This window comes from Canis lupus, chromosome 8 (genome assembly GCF_048164855.1).
Source record: "Canis lupus baileyi chromosome 8, mCanLup2.hap1, whole genome shotgun sequence".
Taxonomy (NCBI): domain Eukaryota; kingdom Metazoa; phylum Chordata; class Mammalia; order Carnivora; family Canidae; genus Canis; species Canis lupus.
In genome coordinates, this window is record NC_132845.1 from 52,042,691 (window position 1) to 52,062,777 (window position 20,087).

Below are 20,087 nucleotides of genomic sequence, written 5' to 3' on the forward strand. Positions count from 1 at the left end.
TGGCCAGGGGCGGTCTTAGAGCTTCTCTCTTCCAGGGCTGAGCTAATCAGCTAGAGAGTAGATTCCAACCTGGAGCAAGCCGGAGAATTTCTGCCAGGAACTATTCTGGTCCTCTGCAGTGGACGTGAGACATTCCTTCGCCAGCTGCAGTTTTGCCACCCTGCAAACTCAGGTGGTGCTGAACGGCCGCATTACATTCCTTTACCAGAATCCCAGTGTTTTACATTCTTGAAGAGAATGGCTGTCATTCTCAGTTGACACACCATCCCATAAACGGGCCGTTCAGAACTGGATTAGAGATCACCTCTGGACGGAGAAGCTGGGGGGCAAGGAGACTGCTGGGGAGCCGCCGTTCTTATTCTTAGGCAACGTGTCTGCAATCTTTTTACAAATGGTTCAGCCAGAAAACCCGGTCACGTGTGTATGTGTTTGTATGTGTGTGTTGCGGGGTCTGCAGGTGAGAGCTTGCACAGAAGTAGCAAAATGGTGTCTCTGGGGGAGACAGGCAAGCTATTCAATGGCCTGCTCTCCCTGCTTCTCTTGCTAGTTCTCAAAATAAAAAGAATAGGAGTTGTTATTCTTGAGATAGCAACTAGAAATGTTCATAAAGTATCTCTAAAATAGTATTTTATCAATTAATTAGTGTGTGCTTATACCTGTCAAAGGCTTTTTTTTTTTTTTTTTTTTTTTTTTAAATCTTATTTATTCATGAGAGACACAGGCAGAGGGAGAAGCAGGCTCCCTGCAGGGAGCCCGATGCAGGACTTGATCCCAGGACCTCGGGGTCATGACCTGAGCCAAAGCCAGATACTCAAACACCGAGCCACTCAGGTGCCCTCTCTGAAAGATTTAAGACAGGGCAGCCCCGATGGCCCAGCAGTTTGGCGCCACCTTCAGCCTGAGGTGTGATCCTGGAGTCCTGGGATCAAGTCCCACATCGGGCACCCTGCATGGAGCCTGCTTCTCCCTCTGCCTCTCTCTCTCTCTCTGTCATGATTAAATAAATAAAATCTTAAAAAAAAAAAAAAAAAGAAAAAAAGATTTAAGACAGATGACAGGAAATAATGAAATAAAATTTTTTGAAATTAAAATTGGTTCTTAAGCAGCTATAAATTAGGAAATATACACATACCTGTGTGACACACACACACACGACACACACGGGGCTCTACTATGGACACTTTTGTCACTTTTTAAAAATTGCCACTTAAAATTTTACTTAAAAATTTGTCACTTTTTATTTTTTTATTTTTTATAAATTTATTTTTTATTGGTGTTCAATTTGCCAACATATAGAATAACACCCAGTGCTCATCCCATCAAGTGCCCCCTCAGTGCCTGTCACCCAGTCCCCCCTCCCCTTCCACCACCCCTTGTTCATTTCCCAGAGTTAGAGGAGTCTCTCGTGTTCTGTCTCCCTTTCTGATATTTCCCACTCATTTTTTCTCCTTTCCCCTTTATTCCCTTTCACTATTTTTTATATTCCCCAAATGAATGAGACCATAAAATGTTTGTCCTTCTCCGATTAATTTGTCACTTTTTAAAACTTAATAGTATCTTGTAATTATTTTACTAATAATATAGTGTAATACTAGTATAGTGTAGTCTATGGTAGTTAATAACTGTAGATCATACATTTTTATTGTCCTCCTAGTATTTAATACTGTAACAGAGCATTTATTTTTCTTATTTTTTTTTCCTTATTTTTTTTTTAAGGCTTATTTATTTTAGGGAGAGAGAGAGTGTCTGAGGGGAGGGGCAAAGGGAGAGGGGGAGAAAGCCTCAGGCAGACTCCCTGCTGAGCGCAGAGCCCAATACAAGGCTCGATCTCACTACCTGGAGATCACGACCTGAGCCAAAACCGAGTGAGATGCTTAACCGACTGAGCCATCCAGCCACCCCCATTGGATTATTTTCTTAAATACCTTGGAGTAGTTTCCCCAAGTCAAAGATACGGACTTTTTGTACTGAGGCTTTTTTTTTTTTTTTTAAGTTTTAAATAATTGGTAACAGTGATAAAATTTACCGTTTTAATTATTTTTAAGTGCATAATTTATCTTCCTCAAGTATATTCAATGTTGGGCAGCTATCACCAGTACCCATTTCCAAAATTTTTTCATCATCCCAACAACTCTGTACCCAATAAACAGTGACTTCCTATTCCCTCTCCTTCCCCCTACCTAGCCCACACGACCTCCAGTCTGCTTCCTTCTACAAAGGTGCCTGTTCTAGTGCCCTGTACAAGAGGAATCATGCAGCATTTTTCCTTTTGTGCCTGGTGTATTTCACTTATAAAGTGTTCACTATTCATCCATGTTTTAACATGTATCAGAATTACATTCCTTTTTCTTTTTTTTTTTTTAAGATTTATTTAGTTAGTTAGTTATGATAGGGAGAGAGAGAGAGAGAGAGGCAGAGACACAGGAGGAGGGAGAAGCAGGTTCCATGCTGGGAGCCCGACATGGGACTCGATTCCGGGACTCCAGGATCGCACCCTGGGCCAAAGGCAGGCGCCAAACCGCTGAGCCACCCAGGGATCCCCATACATTCCTTTTTCTGATTGTATAATGGGCTCCATTTTGCTCACTGCTCTGGTTTGTTCTCTCAGTTGACTCCAATGACAGCCTCTACGGGGGAGACTCCAAGTTCCTGGCTGAAAACAACAAGCTGTGTGAGACAGTGATGGCTCAGATCCTGGAGCATCTGAAAACCTTGGCCAAGGATGAGGTAGGTGCCCTGTGTCTGCCCCTCCCCCTCCCCCCGCTGCTGCTCTTTCTCAACACACGAGTTTCCGGGGTGGTTGGACATTGGTCCATTCTGGAAAGGAAGCTTGTTCATGTGGGTAATGTGTTTATGTGCAGAGTGATTACTGAGCGCTCCATCCAGGGCTTTTGCTCCTTCTATTTGGCCACTCTCTGAAATGTCCTGTGTGTTTCAGTCGTTTGCCTCTCCCACCAGAATGTAAGCTCCCTGGGGGGTTGGCACCTTGCAAAGTGAGTCTTGGAGACCTCCCTGTCTCTGGGGTTCATGCGTCACTCATCACAGCATCCCCACACCCTGAACAGAGCCTAGCATACAGCAGGTGCTTGATCAATACCTGCGGGATAAATTGCCTGTGCTTTGCACACCTTAGTGTTCATGCCCACAACCAGCCTGAGATGCAAGTGCTGTGTTGATTCTCACTGGACAGAAAAGGAAACTGAGGCTCAGAGAGGTTTCTCCACCGCTCTGGGTTTCCTTTGGTGATAGAACAGGATCCCCACCTTGATTCTCCAGCCCGAACTTTGAACCACCGCATTGGTCTGTTCAACCAAAGCTTTTCCGCTTCCCTTGTAAGAAGTGGCATGTGGTAACTGTCCCACCAGGGTGCAGGTTGTTTCTCCAGCCTTTGTTATATGTGAGTGTAGCACTGAGGACTCTGCGTTTATCATTTCACTTAATTCTCACAACAGACTCGTGAGGCGGGAACAGCTGTGCCTTTACGTAGTACGGATAGGGAGACAATTCTCGGGTGGTAGCTGTGAAATGTGGTCAAGGCCATCTTCTAAAACCTATGTTCTTAGGCACAAATTACATGGAGATGTCAGATTTATCTTTTATGTTTTCAGAGCAGTTTTTCCATAGTCTCCAAATAGTTAGATGATTAATCTTAATGTCCATTTAGTGCAGTCTACATACCTACTTGGTTCTCTTCCCCAGTTATGCCAACTACTGCTTCCCTTTTTTTGTAGCTTCAGCCCAAACAGGTGGGTGACAGATGGACCCCAAAGGCCCTGCCTCAGGGTTGGTCAAGGTGGTTAGTTGTTCAGACCTAGGCTTATCTCTAGTGGTGTGTTCAGGCTGATTGCTGTTGTGTAGTCGGGGCCTCTGGAAAGGGGATGGAGGTTGGCTGTGCCTTAAGGAGTCAAAGCTGGCGCCTGACCTTTCTCTGCATTCTTTCCGTGGGTCAGCTGGTGCCTGAATTTGTTTCTGCCTCTACGTGCTCCCCTGGGTCTTGCTCTTCATTCCCACCTGGCAAGAGACAACCTTATGGCTCATCCCTGATTTCGTCCTGGCAGGCTCCATTCTTTCCTACTTCAATCCTCTTTCCCAAACCTGGGGCAGATTTTGGATTGTTTCCCAGTATCTTTCCAGCCTTCCCCTTCCAGCCCAAGGCCTCCATCTCTTCCCTTCCCTGGATTTGCTCCTATATCCCCACCCCATCAAACCCTTTGAAGACCCAGTAAGATCAAACTGGATTTTAAGTTTAATTCATGCTCACTTCCGGGGCTATATGAAATACCACCATTGTGTTTATTACCCCCTTCCCCACGAGAAATGCACAAGAGTATCGTATAGCTGTGGGTGTACACCTGTACGATGTACGTAAGTGTTCTGGGTCCCATTATCCCCAGGGTATTCCAAGCAGGTGCTGGAGAGAGTGGTATTTTTTTCTGGACTCCATCCTCCAGTGGCCCCTGCCAAGTTCAGGGCCAGCCTTAGGGTTAGCAGTAGGTCCCACATGCATCACAGCACCCTCTAGGGAGGGAGCATGTGTTGGTGTGTCTCACCAATCTGGGGACCCTTCTGGATGCAGGGCTGCAGAACTCTGGGTGGCTGGCTGTCAGGGTTCAGGGCAGAATTAGAACCCCAATTTCTTTAGGGAAACTGGTTTATCAAACCAGTAAGTATCAGAAGAGGCAATTCTCCCCCAACTGAAAGGCCTTTTTCAAACACATGCAGACTCAGGACTGAACGCCCAGCTTTTGTCTCTGCCTACTGGTGGTTTTCAGGGGAGAGCTCTTTCTACCCTACAGGAGAAATGAGTCCTTTACCTTCAGTGCGCTCTTGCTATGTAATCAGGTCCCTTTCTGCTCCTCTGCCGTGAAACATTCTTTTTAGGTGCCTTTTCCTGATTTTTTTTTTAAAGATTTTATTTATTCATGAGAGACAGAGAGAGAGAGGCAGGCAGAGACACAGGCAGAGGAAGAAGCAGACTCCCCACTGAGTGTGGGGAGCTTGATGCAGGGCTTGATCCTAGGACCTTGGGATCATGACCTGAGCCGAAGGCAGATGGTTAACTGAATGAGCCACCCACGGCGCCCCAGCCTTTTCCTGATCTTTAAAACCATGGGTTCTGGCTCTATTTCTAGCCCAGGGACCTCGTAGAGCAGTACTGTGTGTTCACCAGGTTATACCCAAGAAAAATTTGCTACATGGCTTGAACATACATTTCTTTACCCTGATGCAACAGTCTGGGTTTAATCAGAGGTGGCTGCTTACAGCATAAATGACCATAGCCTAGAACAACCCTCAAGCTCTCGATAAAAATAAAGCCAAGAAGTATTCTAGTAGTTGTTACCCTCCACCCTGCCACCATGCAAAGTTTGTTACCTGGGGCCAACTACCACCCCCTGACGTCTGATCGGGTCAAGAGCCTAATGCTAGGCCACCGTGCCTTCTTCATTTACCTCATGTCACATAGGCATTTTATCACATCATCATTATAAGAAGAGTACAGTAGTTTTATTTTTTTAAATTGTGTTTATTTACTCTTGAGACACACAGAAAGAGGCAGAGACATAGGCAGAGGGAGAAGCAGGCTCCCTGTGGGGACTCTGATCTGGGACACAATCCCAGGACCCCAGGATCACGACCTGAGCCAAAGGCAGATGCTCATCCACTGAGCCACTCAGGTGCCCCAGTACAGTAGTCTTTTAAGAGACCACGTTAACAGAACTTTTATTATGGTATACAATTCTATTTTGTTAATTTCTTACTGTGCCTAACTTATAAACTATCAGAGGTATGTTATATATAGGAAAAAACAGTACATAAAAGGTTCAGTTCTGTCTATAGTTTCAGGCATTTTCTGGGAGTCTTGGAACATATTTTTGCAGCTATGGGGGGACACTGCTGTAATTGTATTTAATGTATCTTTCTCTTGGGGGAGGGGGCATTGATTCCAATAAGGACTCTGAAATAGGATTCTGAAAAAATAGCAAAGTTGGAATTCTTCCAAAGAACATTTCAGCTCACATAAATACCAGGAACATTTGGTGAAAATGTCCTTCCATATACACACACTTATTAGAAAAATAAGGGTGGACCGAGCTAAAATGGAACATACCATCCTTCATTTTAACAATGCAACGTGAAAGTCAGCATAGGCAGGCACGTCATGGCGGGGGTCCTGCAGACAGAATCATTGGGTCTGGTACCTGGGAAGAAGGGATCAGATTGCTCTACCAGGTGGAGAGCAAAGCTTCAGGCTGTTGAAAAACCCCAGTGTGGATGCCAGTCCTGAGTGGATCATCTCTTGGTGCTGCTAGCAGCCCTGCTTACAAAACTTTCCTCTAAATCTACATGAAGGCGATAGCCAGTTTACTCATGAGCTTTAGGAAGTTGTTTGTTTGGGTGTGGTGAGGCTGGGAATCATGCCAGACCCATGGAGCTTCCTGGAAATGAGAGTTCTCATAGGAAAAGAATGAAAAGAAGTTCTTTTCTATTTAAAACCTCTGGGGAAGAGGAGGGGCTTAAGGCCCTGATTTGGTTCTTATAATGTGTTTGTGGGTTTTTTGGGTCTTCGCATGTTGGCTGGCATGACTTCTCACCCCTCAGATCTGTCTCTCTAATGATTTCACTTTTAATGGGCCTTGCATCTGAAACATGTGGATTGAGCTTTTTAGGGTAAAATGCTTACTGAGAAGATACAGAAGGGAGAAATAGCTAGTTCAGATATTGTCTCGCTTCTCTTTCAAACCATCTCTCCCACTTCAATGAAATGTAGTTAAAGGACTTCTCTCAGGGGAGACTCTTAGTTGTATTTGAAATAGAATTTATTTTAGCTTTGTCCTGTAGATAGAAGCAGAAAACGCACCCTCCTGTTGTCCCAGCTGTCAGACAAGGGCCAGCTTAAAAGGCAGGCAGCAGCAGGTTGGGCTGGGACCCACTGAATGGTCATCTCTGCCCGGGTCCCTGGTTGGGGTAGAACCACCGTATTGTCTGATTAGATAAAGGACCCCAAGCAGGCATTTGCCAGCCACTTAATGAGTCTGTGCCAGACGGGGGGCCACTTTCCCCCAAGTGCCTGGAGGCTTGGGCGCTGCACAGCATGACCCCAGTCCTTTTCTGGATGGTAATGTTCAGTCAGCTCGGCTGCTTCTGTGACAGGCAGGCTCAACTGGGCCTTCCAGTGGAGGTCTCTTCAGTGCCACTCAGCCACCTTCACTCAGCTGTGCTCTGAGCTGCTCCCTGGCAGTGTGGGTTTTTTTCCTCCACCAAGAAGTTTTAAATTCTCACTTGGCAGAGGACAGCAGGAGGGATTAAGTTGGTTCAGCAGTTAGCAGAGTCTGGCTCCCATGAATATTTGTGGAATGGATGGACAGATCGTTGGTAGGTTGGTTTTGTCCATCTTGAATAGTTGAGAAAAGGAACTCTTATCCTCTTCAGAATTTGGACTCCTAATGTGATGCTAACACTGGGTCTGTGGGAATATTTTATCAGCTAGAGTGGGGGAAGGCACAGGCTCTGGGGTCGGAAGACTGGAGCTCAAATCCCTGCTTTGTACTTAGCAGTGGTCCGTGAGCAAGTTCCCTAAAGCTTTCTGAGCTTTGACTGCTTCTGCAAAATGGGAGCGGATTGGATTCCTCTTGCAGCCTTAAAAAAAGCTGCTGCAAACTCAAGAGTATTAATTTATTATTTCGGTTTGGTGAGTTGGCACTGGCAAGGCTTCATAAGGTCAAAACCGAAGTGTTGACTGGCTGGCTTCTTTAGGGTATTGGCGGACTTGAGTTTCATCCAGTAGGACTGAGGTCCTGTTTCCTTGCTGCCTGTTGGCTGCAGGTTGTTCTTAGTGTCTAGAAGTTGCCTGCCATTTCTTGGCTTTTGGCCCACTTCTGCATCCTCTTCTGTTCCTGGGTCTCTCAGAAATTTCTCTGCCTTTTAGGGCTCAAGAGATTAGACTGGGCCCACCCAGATAATCCAGAATTCTCCAAGGTCCACAACTTTAATTACATCTGCAAAGTCCCTTCACCCCAGCACCCAGCATAGTGCTTGACTAACCAGGGGTTGGGATCCTGGGAGACAGTGCTACAGATGTGCCTACCATGTGCCTAAGCTGGCTAGAAATGTGCTTCCCACAAAGATTTGCCATGTAGATTAAATAAGATGAGCTGTGAGCTCAGAATACCTGGGCCACTTTAAAGGCCTCTTTCTCATTAGCTGCCAGGGAGGAAAGCAGATGCTTTGCTGGACTCACTGATGTTCTTGCATTGTGAGCCATGGGCATCTAGCAAGGGCCCAGGTCGTTAGCTCTCTGGGGTCCCCATGGACTTGTGACAGAACCTGGCTCCCTGGTTCACTTGGCCTTCCCGCATGCCTCTGTTTATCTTTCGGAACTTGTATCCTTTCTCCTAGGCCTGGTATTTAATATTCAGGTTTGGTCTACCTAGACCTTGTGGTTAGACATTCCTTGTTTTAGGTACCTCTAATCAGAGGTGAGACTTGGTATTAAGTTCTTATGAAACCTGGGCCTGGCCCCCAAGCACTGGGGAGTGTTGTCTATGGGGAGCTGTCATTTGGTCTTTATTCCTGCCCTTTGGTTGCTGGACTAACTTTGGGTGGCTTGAGGACATACCAGAAAGACATTTTCTTGTAGCCTTTCAGTTTTCATCTGTACTTGCAAGAAGCCCTGTCACTTTGTTCCTTTACCTTGCCATGTGTGGAATCTCATGTAAGTATCACTTCTTCCATTTCAGTAATACTCATGTGGGAGGCACAGAACGAAGTTTTTTTTTTGTTTTTTGTTTTTTTTTAAGATTTTATTTATTTATTCATGAGAGACAGAGAGAGGCAGAGACACAGGCAGAGGGAGAAGCAGGCTCCATGCGGGGAGCCCAACGTGGGACTCGATCCCAGGTCCCCAGGATCACGCCCTGGGCCGAAGGCAGGCACTAAACCGCTGAGCCACCTGGGCTGCCCAGAAAGAAGGATTTTATATGCCTCATCTCATTCAGTCCTCACCCTATGAGGGCATTTCCTTACTCTCCTATAGCTGAAGGCGGGACTTGGGAGGTTAAGCAGCTTACCCTCCAGAAGGTCCCTGGTAGAGCCAGCATCAACACTGGGCACAGCCCCACATGAGCCCCACTGCCAGATAGTAATCTCTCTCTTCTTTTTCAGGCTCTCAAGCGCCAGAGCTCACTGGGCCTTTCCTTCTTTAATAGCATCTTGGCCCACGGGGACCTGCGCAACAACAGACTCAACCAGCTCTCTGTCAACCTGTGGCACCTGGCACAGAGGCATGGCTGTGCAGATACCAGGACCATGGTGAGGCATGGGGGTCCTGGTGAGCCACATAAACCCAGTGGCCAGAGTACAACTGGCCTGAACAAATCCAGTCTCTTCCTCTTCTTTTTCTTCTGAATAAGATACATATATAAAAGTATCAGTGATTCCTGATCACACCAAAATCTGAGTTTATAAGCAAATTGTAATCTAAGAAGTTTTACTTAAAGACTTAGTTGGTTTTTTCCTCCTCCTTTCTCCATAAAAAGACTTCAGCTGTAAGAAAGCATAAGCTCACAATATGCTTGATTGGTTGGTACCTTGGTGAACCAGAAAGGATTCTGATAGTTCTTTTTCCTCCTAGGTGAAAACTCTGGAATACATCAAGAGGCGAAGCAAACAACCAGATATGGGTCATCTGACTGAGCTGGCCCTCAGGCTTCCTCTGCAAACAAGGACCTGATTGGTGCTTTGAAGCCAAGTCCAGAAAGACCTGCCTTGCTTTTTTTGTTTTATTTTTACATACACAAGTTGGTTTAAGCTTTGGCCTCTACCCAAATTTTTGCGACAGTGGAGGAGGAATTGTCAGAGCGTTAAAATCCAATCTTGTTCCTAAGAGTAGCAGTGTCTGTGCACAAGTGGCCTTCAGACTGGCCTTTATTGAGAAACAAAAATCCAAGTAACATCTGTCACATGTGTGTGCTTTTTATTTTTTTAATTAGGAAAAGAACCTTGAAAAGGTGTTTACTTTTAAAGAGCCACTGTTCCCTAATTTGAGGGCCTCAAGTCTGGAATGTTGCCTGAACCACCACAGATTTATAAAAAGTAGATGGTTCAATTAACTTTTCTATCAAAAGCAGCTCTTGACAGGACTTAGAATATACTGGTATATACCTAGCTCTCACCAACACAGAAGATGTGGGTGCCATGGCTCAGGCACACTTGGGCACCGCAGGACCACACAGCAGAAGGTGCACAGCTACTATACCGTGTTATGCACAAGCACCATGAGCAGGTGACCCCAGGGCACCCACAGGAACTCCTGGGAAGATGGCAGAGTAAGAAGGCCCTGAATTAACCTCCTCCCACGGACACACCAGTGATGCAACTACACAACATGCAACTCACTGAGAAAATGACCCAAAGACTTAGCAGAACAGCTCTTACACAACTAGACACAAAAAGCTGCAGTGAGAAGGGCAGGAGGGGCAGAGTGTGGTCAAGCCTGTCCCTGGGTGGGGTATGCACCAAGAAGATGAGTGCCCATACTGTCTAGTTGTGGAAATCTGTGGGGCTTACCTCTGGGAGAGCCAGAAGGCTATAGAAAACTGAGGCTTTACTCTTCATCACTCTGAGATCCAGCACCGAGGCAGCAGTTTGAAAAGAGCCTGGGTTATGTATACATGAAAGATATTTACTAATTTTCGGGCATGTGCTAGGGGCAACAATGTGTAGAAATTTTCTCTGGGAAGGAAAGAGTTCACAGGTCCAACTTTCCTGCCCTCTTTTAGCCTACCTGGTCCAACACTGGCGGGTACCAGTTCTGGCACTTTCTATCTACCCTGCTAGCACCATTGGCACTGCCCAGGCATTTCCCTTAGGACCCACCTTCCCAAAAGGCACAACTCCTGCCCACCAGTGCTCATAGCAGCTGTGGCCAAGCCTCACTGTCAGTCTTGCCAGGGGCTAACCCCACCCATCAGTGCCCAAACAAGCCACACAGGGGACATGTCTGGAGCACCTGCTTCTGGTGGCTAGGGCAGACTGTAGTACTGACCCCACAGGATGCCTTCCACATTAGGCCACTACCTTCAAGACTAGATGTAGCTGATCTAATACATATAAACATGGAGTATGTTCCAACCAACCAAAACAAAACCTCAAAAAAGAACCAGAGATAAACAATCTATCTGATAAGAGTTCAAAGTAACCACCTATCATAAAGATGCTAGGTGGACTTGAATTCAGTAAGGACTTTAACAAAGAGCTAGAAAATATAAAAAAGGACCAATGAGAGCTGAATACAATAAATGAAAAAATCACCTTCTAGTGAACCAACATCAAATCAGAGGGTGCAGAAAAATGAATCAGCAATCTGGAACACAGGGTATTAGAAATCAAGGTAAACAGCAAAAAAATTAAAAATAATAGAAACTTCTGGGACATCATCAAGCATATTAACATTTGTACTACAAGCATCCCAGAAAAGAGAGAAAAAGAGGCAGAAAATTACTTGAATAACAGATCACTATAACCTAGAGAAGGAAATACCTAGCACCAGGAAGCACAGAGAGCCTCAAACAAAATGAATCCAAAGAGGTCCACAGCAAGACGATACATTTGGCTCTGGAACAACACAGATCCACTTACATGTGGTGTTTTTTCTATACAGTACAGAACTATATTTTCTCTAGCTTTATTGTGAGAATACAGTATGTGATACATATAACAAAATATGTGAAAAAAAAAAAAACAAAAAAAAACAAAATATGTGTCAATCAGCTATTGAAGGCTTCTGGTCACCAGTAAGCTATTAGTAGTTAAATTTGGGGGGAGTCAGAAGTTATATGTGGATTTCTAACTGCACAGGGGGATTAGTGCCCCTAACCCCTGCACTGTTTAGGGGTCAACTGTAGTTACAATGTCAACAATTAATGAAACTTTAAAGGCAGGAGAAAAGCAATAATATACAAAGGAAACTCCCACAAGGCTATCAACTGATTTTTCAGCAAAAACTATGCAGGCCAGAAAGGAATGGTCTGATCTATTCAAAGTGCTGAAAAGAAAAAACCTACAGCCAAGAATACCTGCCAAGATTATCATTCAGAATTGCAGGAGAAATAGTTTCCCAAACAAAAAAGTTCATCACCGCTAAACCATCCTTACAGGAAATGTTAAAGGGACTTTAAGTGTAAAAGGACATAACTAGATGAAAATGATGAAAGAAAAAATTTCATTGGTAAGAATAAACATACAGTAAAGGTAGATCAATCATTTATAATAGTATGAAGGTTAAAAGACAAAAGTAGTATCATCAATTATATCTACAATAATAAGAGATACACAAAATAAAAAGATGTAAAGTATGACACCAAATACATAAAATGTGGAAGGGGAGAGCAGTAAAAATGTAATGTGTTTAGAATATGTTCAAACTTAAGTGACCATTAAAATAAATGCTATATACATTGTTATATATGAATCTCGCAAAAACCTAATAGACACAAAAAATATGAAAGAATCCAAGCCTGAAAGTCATCAAACAAGAGAGAATAGAAAAGAATAAAGACAACTAGAAAACAATTAAAATGGAAATACAGTTGACCCTTGAACAGCATAGATTTGAACTCCACATGGATTATTTTCAAGAAGTACAATACTGTAAATGTTTTCTATTCCGTATGATTTTTAAAAAATATTTATTTATTCATGAGAGACAGAGAGAGAGGCAGAGACACAGGCAGAGGGAAAAGCAAGCTCCGTGCAGGGAGCCCGATTTGGGACTAGATCCTGGGACTCCAGGATCATGACCTGAGCCAAAGGCAGATGTTCAACTACTGAGCCATGCGGTTCCCTATTCCTTATGATTTTACTATTTTTAACTTACTTTAATACAGTATGTAATACATCTATTCTACAAAATATGTGTTAATCAACTGTTTATGTTACCGAGCAAGGCTTCTGGTCAACAGTAAGCTATTAATACTTAAGTTTTGGGGGACTCAAAAGTTCTATGTGGGTTTTCAACTGCATGGAGGTCAGTCGGTATCCCTAACCACCACCTTGTTCATGGGCAAATGTATTTACTTCTCAATAATTACTTTAAATGTACTAAATGCTCCAATCAAAAGAGAGTAACTGAAAGAATGATTAAAAAAAAAAAAAAGGCCCATCCATATGATGCCTGTAAGAGACACTTCAGGCCACAAGAACAAGCAATCAAAATTAAAAATCAGAAAAACCACAAACACATTGATGCTTAACAATACGGTACTAAACGAATAGATCAGTGAAGAAACCAAAAAGGATAAAAACATACCTTGTGACAAATAACAGGAACACAACATTCCAAAATCTTTGGGACACAGAAAAAGCAGTTCTAAGATGGAAATTTATGGTGATACAGACCTACCTTAAGAAACAAGAAAAATCTAACACAATCTAGCCTTAGAACTAAAGGAACTAGAAAAAGAACAAACAAGCCCAAAGTTAATGAAACTTTAAAGGCAGGAGAAAACCGCTGTCATGTCAGAAGGAATGAAATAATGAAGATTAGAGTGGAAGTAAATGAAATAGAGACCCAAACCAAACCAACAACCCAATAACAAAAGACCAACGAATTCTTGAAAAGATAAAATTGATAAACCTTTAAACCACACTCAAGAGAAAGAGTCCTCAGATATACAAAATCAGACATGGAAGAGAAGTTACAATTGACACTACAGAAATATGAATTGTAAGAGACTACAAAAAATTACATGCCAACAAACTGGACAACCTAGAAGAAATGGACAAATTACTAGGAATGTACAATCTCCAAAACTGAATCAGGAATAGGAAATCTGGACAGAATTGTTACTAGTAATGACAGTGAATGAGTAATCAAAACACTCCCAACAAACAAAATCTAGGACCTGATAGCTTCACAGGTGAAGCCAAACATTTAAAGAGTTAATACCTATCCTCCTCAATTACTGCAAAAAATTGAAGGGGAATGAATGCTTCCAAATTTTCTATGAGGCCAGCGTTACTCTGATACCAAAACCAGACAAAGATACTACAGGGAAAAAAAAGCTAATTATAGGCCAATAACATCCCTGATGAACACCAATGCAAAACTCAACAAAATATTAGCAAGCCAAATTCAACAAAACATTGAAAGGATTACTCACCAAGATCAAATGGATTTATTCCAGGGATGCAAAGATAGTTCAGTATCTGCAAATCAATCAATGTGACACACTACATTAACAAAATGAAGAATTAAAAATGATGATCATCTCATTAGACGCAGAAAATTTGACAAATTTCAACACCTATTCATGATTATAACTGAACACGGTATAGAAAGAACATACTTCATCATTATAAAAGCCCAAGCCCCTAACATACCCCATCATGAAAAGCTGAGGGTTTTTCCTCTAAGATCAGGTACAGAATAAAGATGTCTGCTCTCCCCAGGTTTATTCAACACAGTACAGAGGTCTGAGCCATAACAATCATGTAAGGAAAACAAAAGGCATCCAGATTGGTAAAGAGGTAGTAAAACTGTCACTATTTGCAGGTGACACAATTTGTGCAGGTCTGCTATGGGAGGGGATCTGCAGCCTCAATGGGAGTTTTAGGTGGGCTGCAGGTCCCTTCCCAGAGCAGACCTACACAAACCCTGTTACACGGAAAACCCTAGAGACCAAAAACCAAAACCAAAAAAAACCCCCAACACCACTATAATAATAAATGAACTCAGTAAAAGTTGCAAGATACAGAATTAATAAACAGAAACTGTTTCATTTCCATACACTAATAATGAACTAGCAGGAGGAGAAATTTTTTAAATCCCTGTTTATAACTTCATTAAAAAGAATAACACAGGACAGAGAAGACTCTCCACAGCTAAATGTAGAAGAGGCCACACTGAAGTGGGTAGGAAGGGGGAGACCCGGATGGGAGCTAAACTGACTGTCCAGGGAAGGGAGGGGTGCCACAGACAGGGGAAAGGAGGAGGTCCTCACCCCGAGCATGGGGAGCCCAGACAGGAAAGATAAATCAACTTTTCATTTAGCTTTGAAAAGCAGGGAGCATCATAACTCCACTAGTCCTTAAATCAGTGCAGCCTGATGCTTGGGACTTTAAAAATAGGAGGGCTCAGCTCTGGGAGGACAATAGGAAATGGACTCTATCCTTAAGTAGACCATACAAGAAACAGCCCCATGGAGATAAAACAGAAGTAGCAGTTTGAGAAACACCTGGGATATACAATAGGGAGGAGATTGGTTTACTAATACAGCAGCATGTGCTGGAGGGGCAGGGATCCTTGGGAGACTTCTCCAAGAACAAGGGAGCTGGTGAATGCCATCCCCTCCCCCCTGCCAGAGCCAAACATACACAGACACCTGTAGGAACCAGCAGAGCACACCATTTTCCAGGTAGCTTGATGACATTGTGCACCCAGCCCCACACTTCTGTGGATCTACCCACTCCAACCTGGCAGCCTTGGCAGGACTTTTAGGTAGCTACAGATCTCTTCCACAGCAGACCTGCACAAACCCTGCTACAACCATGTGCTCCGGCATTCTATGGACCTGCTTCTTCCAATGCACCATTGGCCAGAGCCCATCCAAAGCAGTGTCACAAGCCTGGTAATGTGCAAGTGGCCCCAACAGGTGCCAGCACCACTCCAAAGTGACTCCTGCCCCAGGGGAGGGGAAGATAACCCCACACACTAGTCTGTGATCTCAGCAATGGGCTGGGAGCAGACATCTGGTCTGACTGCAGGCCCTATCCACCAACAAATCTTCTCAGGGGTCAATGCAAGGAAAAGTGCCTGTAGTTGAGTGCTACTGCATCTCTGACAAATCCTTGGTCTGGCTCACCTCAAGCCAGAGGTGGCCCAAGACTTGCCCACTAACACAGAGATCAAACCCCGCCCACAACAGACAACCACTGCTGACAACTGAAGGCAAAAGCAGCTCAGCCACGGTTAACAGGGCTCTCACAACACACATAGTAGAAACCCCAGAAGCACCAGATTCTGGTAAATGGGACATTGCAGGACACTACAGGACCGCTTCTTCATAAGGCCACTACTTTCAAGAGCAGAAGAGGTAGCTGACTTTCCTAACACATAGAAAGAGACACATAGACAAAATGAGGTGATAAAGGTATATGTCACAAATGAAAGAACAAGACAAAATCATAGCAAGAGAGCTAAACATAATGGAGATAAGTAATATATATGCCTGATTAATAATTTAAGTAATAGTTATAAAGATACTCTACTGGACTAAAGAGTGGAGGACCTCAGGAAGACCCTTAAAGAGAGAGAAAACATAAAAAGAACTAATCAGAGATAAAGAACTCAATAAATAAAATGCATAATACACTAGATGGAATAAATATAGGAAGTAGAACAGATCAATGACTTGGAGGACAGAATAATAGAAAGCAATCAAACAGAACAAGAAAAAAAATGAAAAATGAAAATATACTTAGGGAATTCAGCAACACTATCAGCCTAACAATATTTGCATTACAGGAATCCCAGAAGAAGAAATACAAAGGGGGGCAGAAAGTTTATTTTAGGAAATAGCTGAAAAGTTCCCCAAATCTGGGGATGGAAACGAATCCAGATCCAGGAGGCACAGAGAGCCCCTAACAAAATCAACCCAAGGAAGTCCACACCAAGACACATGGTAATTAAAATGGCAAAGAGTAGTAATAAAGAGAACTTTAAAAGCCACAAGGGAAAACAGTTACATATAAGGGAAACCCTGTAAGGCAATTATATGATTTTCAACAGAAATGTTTACAGGCCAGAGAGGAGTGGCATGATATATTCAAAGTGCTGAAAAGATGAAACCTGCAGCCGAGGATACGCTTTACAGCAAGGTTATGGTTCAGAATAAGAGGGTTTCCCAGACAAAAGTTAAAGGAATTCATGACCACTACACTAGCTATATAAAAAATGTCAAAGGGGACTCTCTGAATGGAAAGGAGGGACAATAAATAGGAGTAAGAAAAGCAGGAAGCACAAAAGTAGTAAAATTAAGTATCTATGAAAATCAGTCAAGAGATTCACAAAATAAAAGCATATAAAGTATGACACTATAAACTTTAAATGTGTATGGGGGAGTAAATAATGGATTCAAACTTAAGGGACCATCAACTTAATGTAGACTGATGTAATGTATACATGTTATATACAAACCTAATGGTAACCACAAATCAAAAATCAATACTAGATATGCAAAAAAATAAAGGAATCCAAGTATATCACTAAAAGCCAGCAAACAGTGAGAAAAGAGAGAAGGAACAGAAAAGAACTTCATAAAACAAGCAAAATGGCAATAAATACATATCTTTCGTGAATTGCTTAAAATGCAAGCAGCCCAAGGGTCTATTGATAGATGAATGGATAAAGAAGATGTGACACACACTCAAATATGACTCATCCATAAAAAGGAAGAAAATCTTGCCATATGCAACATGGATGGATCTGGAGTATAACACTAAGTGCAGTCAGTCCAAGAAAAGATAAATACTGTATGATTTCATTCAGATGTGCAATTTAAGAAACAAAACAAATGAACAAAGAAAAAAAGAGACAAAAAAACTAGACTCTTAACCATGGAGAAGCGATGGTTCCCAGAGGGGAGGTAGATGGGGCGATGTGTGAAAATTGGTGAAGGGGATTAAGAGTACACTTATTATGAGGAGCACTCAGGAATGTATAAGAATTGTTGATTCACTGTATCATACACCTGAACTAATATAACACTGTATGTTAATTACACTGGAATGCATACATATCTAAGATTAAATTTAACCAAGGAGGTGAAAGAACTACACTGAAAATTATAAGATACTGATGAAAGAAACTGAAGATCACATAAATAAATGGAAAGATATACTATGCTTGTGGATTGGAAGAATTTTGTTAAAATAGCCACACTACCCAAAGCAATCTACAGGTTCAGTGCAATCCCTATCAAAATACCAACAGCATTTTCCACAGAACTAGAACAAATAATCCTATAATTTGTGTGGAATCACAAAAGACCCTGAATAGCCAAAGCAATCTTGGGAGAGAAAAACAAAGCTGGAGGTAGCACAATCCCAGATTTCAAACTACACTACAAAACAGTAATAATCAAAGGATAACGGTACTGGAACAAAAACAGACACAGATCAATAGAGAACAGAGAGCCCAGAAATAAACTCACACTTATATGGTCAATTAATCTATGACAAAGGATCCAACAATGGTGGGGAAGAGTCTCCTCAATAAATGGTGTTGGGCAGATGCCTGGGTGGCTCAGCGGTTGAGTGTCTGCCTTAGGCTTAGAGTGTGATCCGAAGGTCAGGGCTCAAGTCCTGCATTGGGCTCCTTGCATGGAGCCTGCTTCTCCCTCTATGTCTCTGCCTCTCTCTCTCTCTGTGTCTCATGAATAAATAAATAAAATCTTTAAAAAATAAATGGTGTTGGGAGAATCGGACAGATACAGCAAAAGAATGAAACTGTACCACTTTCTTACACCACATACAAAAATATAGTCAAAATGGATTTAAGACTTATATAAGAGATGAAACCATAAAACTCCTGAAGGAAAACCTAAGTAGTAAACTCCTAGACAATGGTCTTAGCAGTATTTTTCTGGATCTGTCTCTTCAGGCAAGGACAGCATAAACAAAAATAACTGAGATTTCATCAAATTAAAGAACTTTTGCACAGCAAAGGAAATTATCAACAAAATGAAAAGGCAATCTACCAAATGGGAGCAGATATGTGTAAATATTTGATAAGGACTTAATATCCAAAACATATTAAAAAAAAACACCTCATAAACTAAACACCAAAGCCCCTCAAATAATTCAATTAAAAATGGGCAGAGAACCTAGACATTTTTCCAAAGAAGACATACAGATGGCCAACAGACACATGAAAAGATGCTCAACATTACTTGTCACCAGAGAAATGCAAATGAAAATCACAATGAGACATCACCTCATACTTGTTAGACTGACTATAAAAAAAAAAAAAAGAAAAAAAAAAAAGACAAGAAATAAGTGTTGGCAAGGATGTGGAGAAAAGGGAACCCCCATGTGCTTTTGGTGGGAATGTAAATTGGTACAGCCATGGAAAATAGTATAGAGGTTGCTCAAAAAATTAGATACCATACGATCCACTTCTGGGTGTTTACCAAAAAGAAAACAAAAATGCTGATTCAAAGAGATAATATGCATCTTTATGTTTATCCCAGCATTATTTACAATAAGAGCCAAGATACGGATACATTCTACATGTCCACTGATAATTTGGTGTGTACTCATGTATGTACACACACACACACGAGTATTACTCAGCCATCAACAACATGGATACACATATGGGTACTATGGTAAGTGAAATAAGTCAGGGAAAGACAAATACCATATAATTTCACTTACATGTGAAATAAAAAAAATAAATAAATGAGCAAACAAAAAACAGAAAGACTCATAAATACAGAGAAAATACTGGTGGTTGCCAGAGGAGAGGGGAATGGGAGGAAGAAGGAAATAGGCAAAGGGGATTAAGAGGTACAAACTTCCAATTAAAAATAAATCCAGGGATATATGTAAAGCATAGGGAATATAGTCAATAATACTGTAACAACTTTGTACAGTGACAGAGGGTAATTATATTTTTTGTGGTGAATATTTTTTAAAGCATTATAAATGTCAAATGACTATGTTACACATGAAACTAATATACTGTATGTCAATCAACTATACTTCAATTAAAAGTAAATTTAAAAAAACACAATGGTGGATTAGAGAAAGTGAGGTCAAATCTGCAATTCCCTCTGTGGCTTCCATGGAAAGTATACTATAAATGAATAAACCTCCCAAAGGAACATTTATGTTCATGACTGTTCATTTAATTACTTCTGACTCTTTTCATCCATAAAAGAACTTGTCTAAACATATTGCCCTGTTTGCTTTGCAGCCATAATTCTAAACTGCATGTGATTATACTTTTTTACCACCAGATTTTTGGAATCTGGAATCTGATTCTTGTATTACTGCTAATGAGCTTCCACTGACATTTTATTCTGAAT

At 42.1% G+C, this 20,087-nt stretch overlaps 2 protein-coding genes across 7 annotated transcripts in view; one reads left to right on the top strand and one right to left on the bottom strand.

The window, feature by feature from the left end:
• The window catches only part of VPS35L (VPS35 endosomal protein sorting factor like), a 115,179-nt gene extending 105,220 nt beyond the window's left edge, over positions 1-9,959 (top strand). For all 6 annotated transcript variants that reach the window (XM_072835958.1, XM_072835959.1, XM_072835960.1 and 3 more), the window contains 3 exons: positions 2,609-2,727; positions 9,163-9,309; positions 9,632-9,959. In XM_072835958.1, coding sequence (XP_072692059.1) covers positions 2,609-2,727; positions 9,163-9,309; positions 9,632-9,730 — 365 coding nt within the window. In that variant the 3' untranslated portion in view covers positions 9,731-9,959. The remainder of the gene's footprint in view (positions 1-2,608; positions 2,728-9,162; positions 9,310-9,631) is intronic.
• Positions 6,801-20,087, bottom strand: part of KNOP1 (lysine rich nucleolar protein 1) — a 33,428-nt gene continuing 20,141 nt past the window's right edge. Inside the window, exons 6-7 of the transcript XR_012035540.1 lie at positions 14,160-14,205; positions 6,801-10,655 (exon numbers count right to left, since the gene is read on the bottom strand). The gene's annotated coding sequence lies outside the window, so the exon portion shown is untranslated. The remainder of the gene's footprint in view (positions 10,656-14,159; positions 14,206-20,087) is intronic.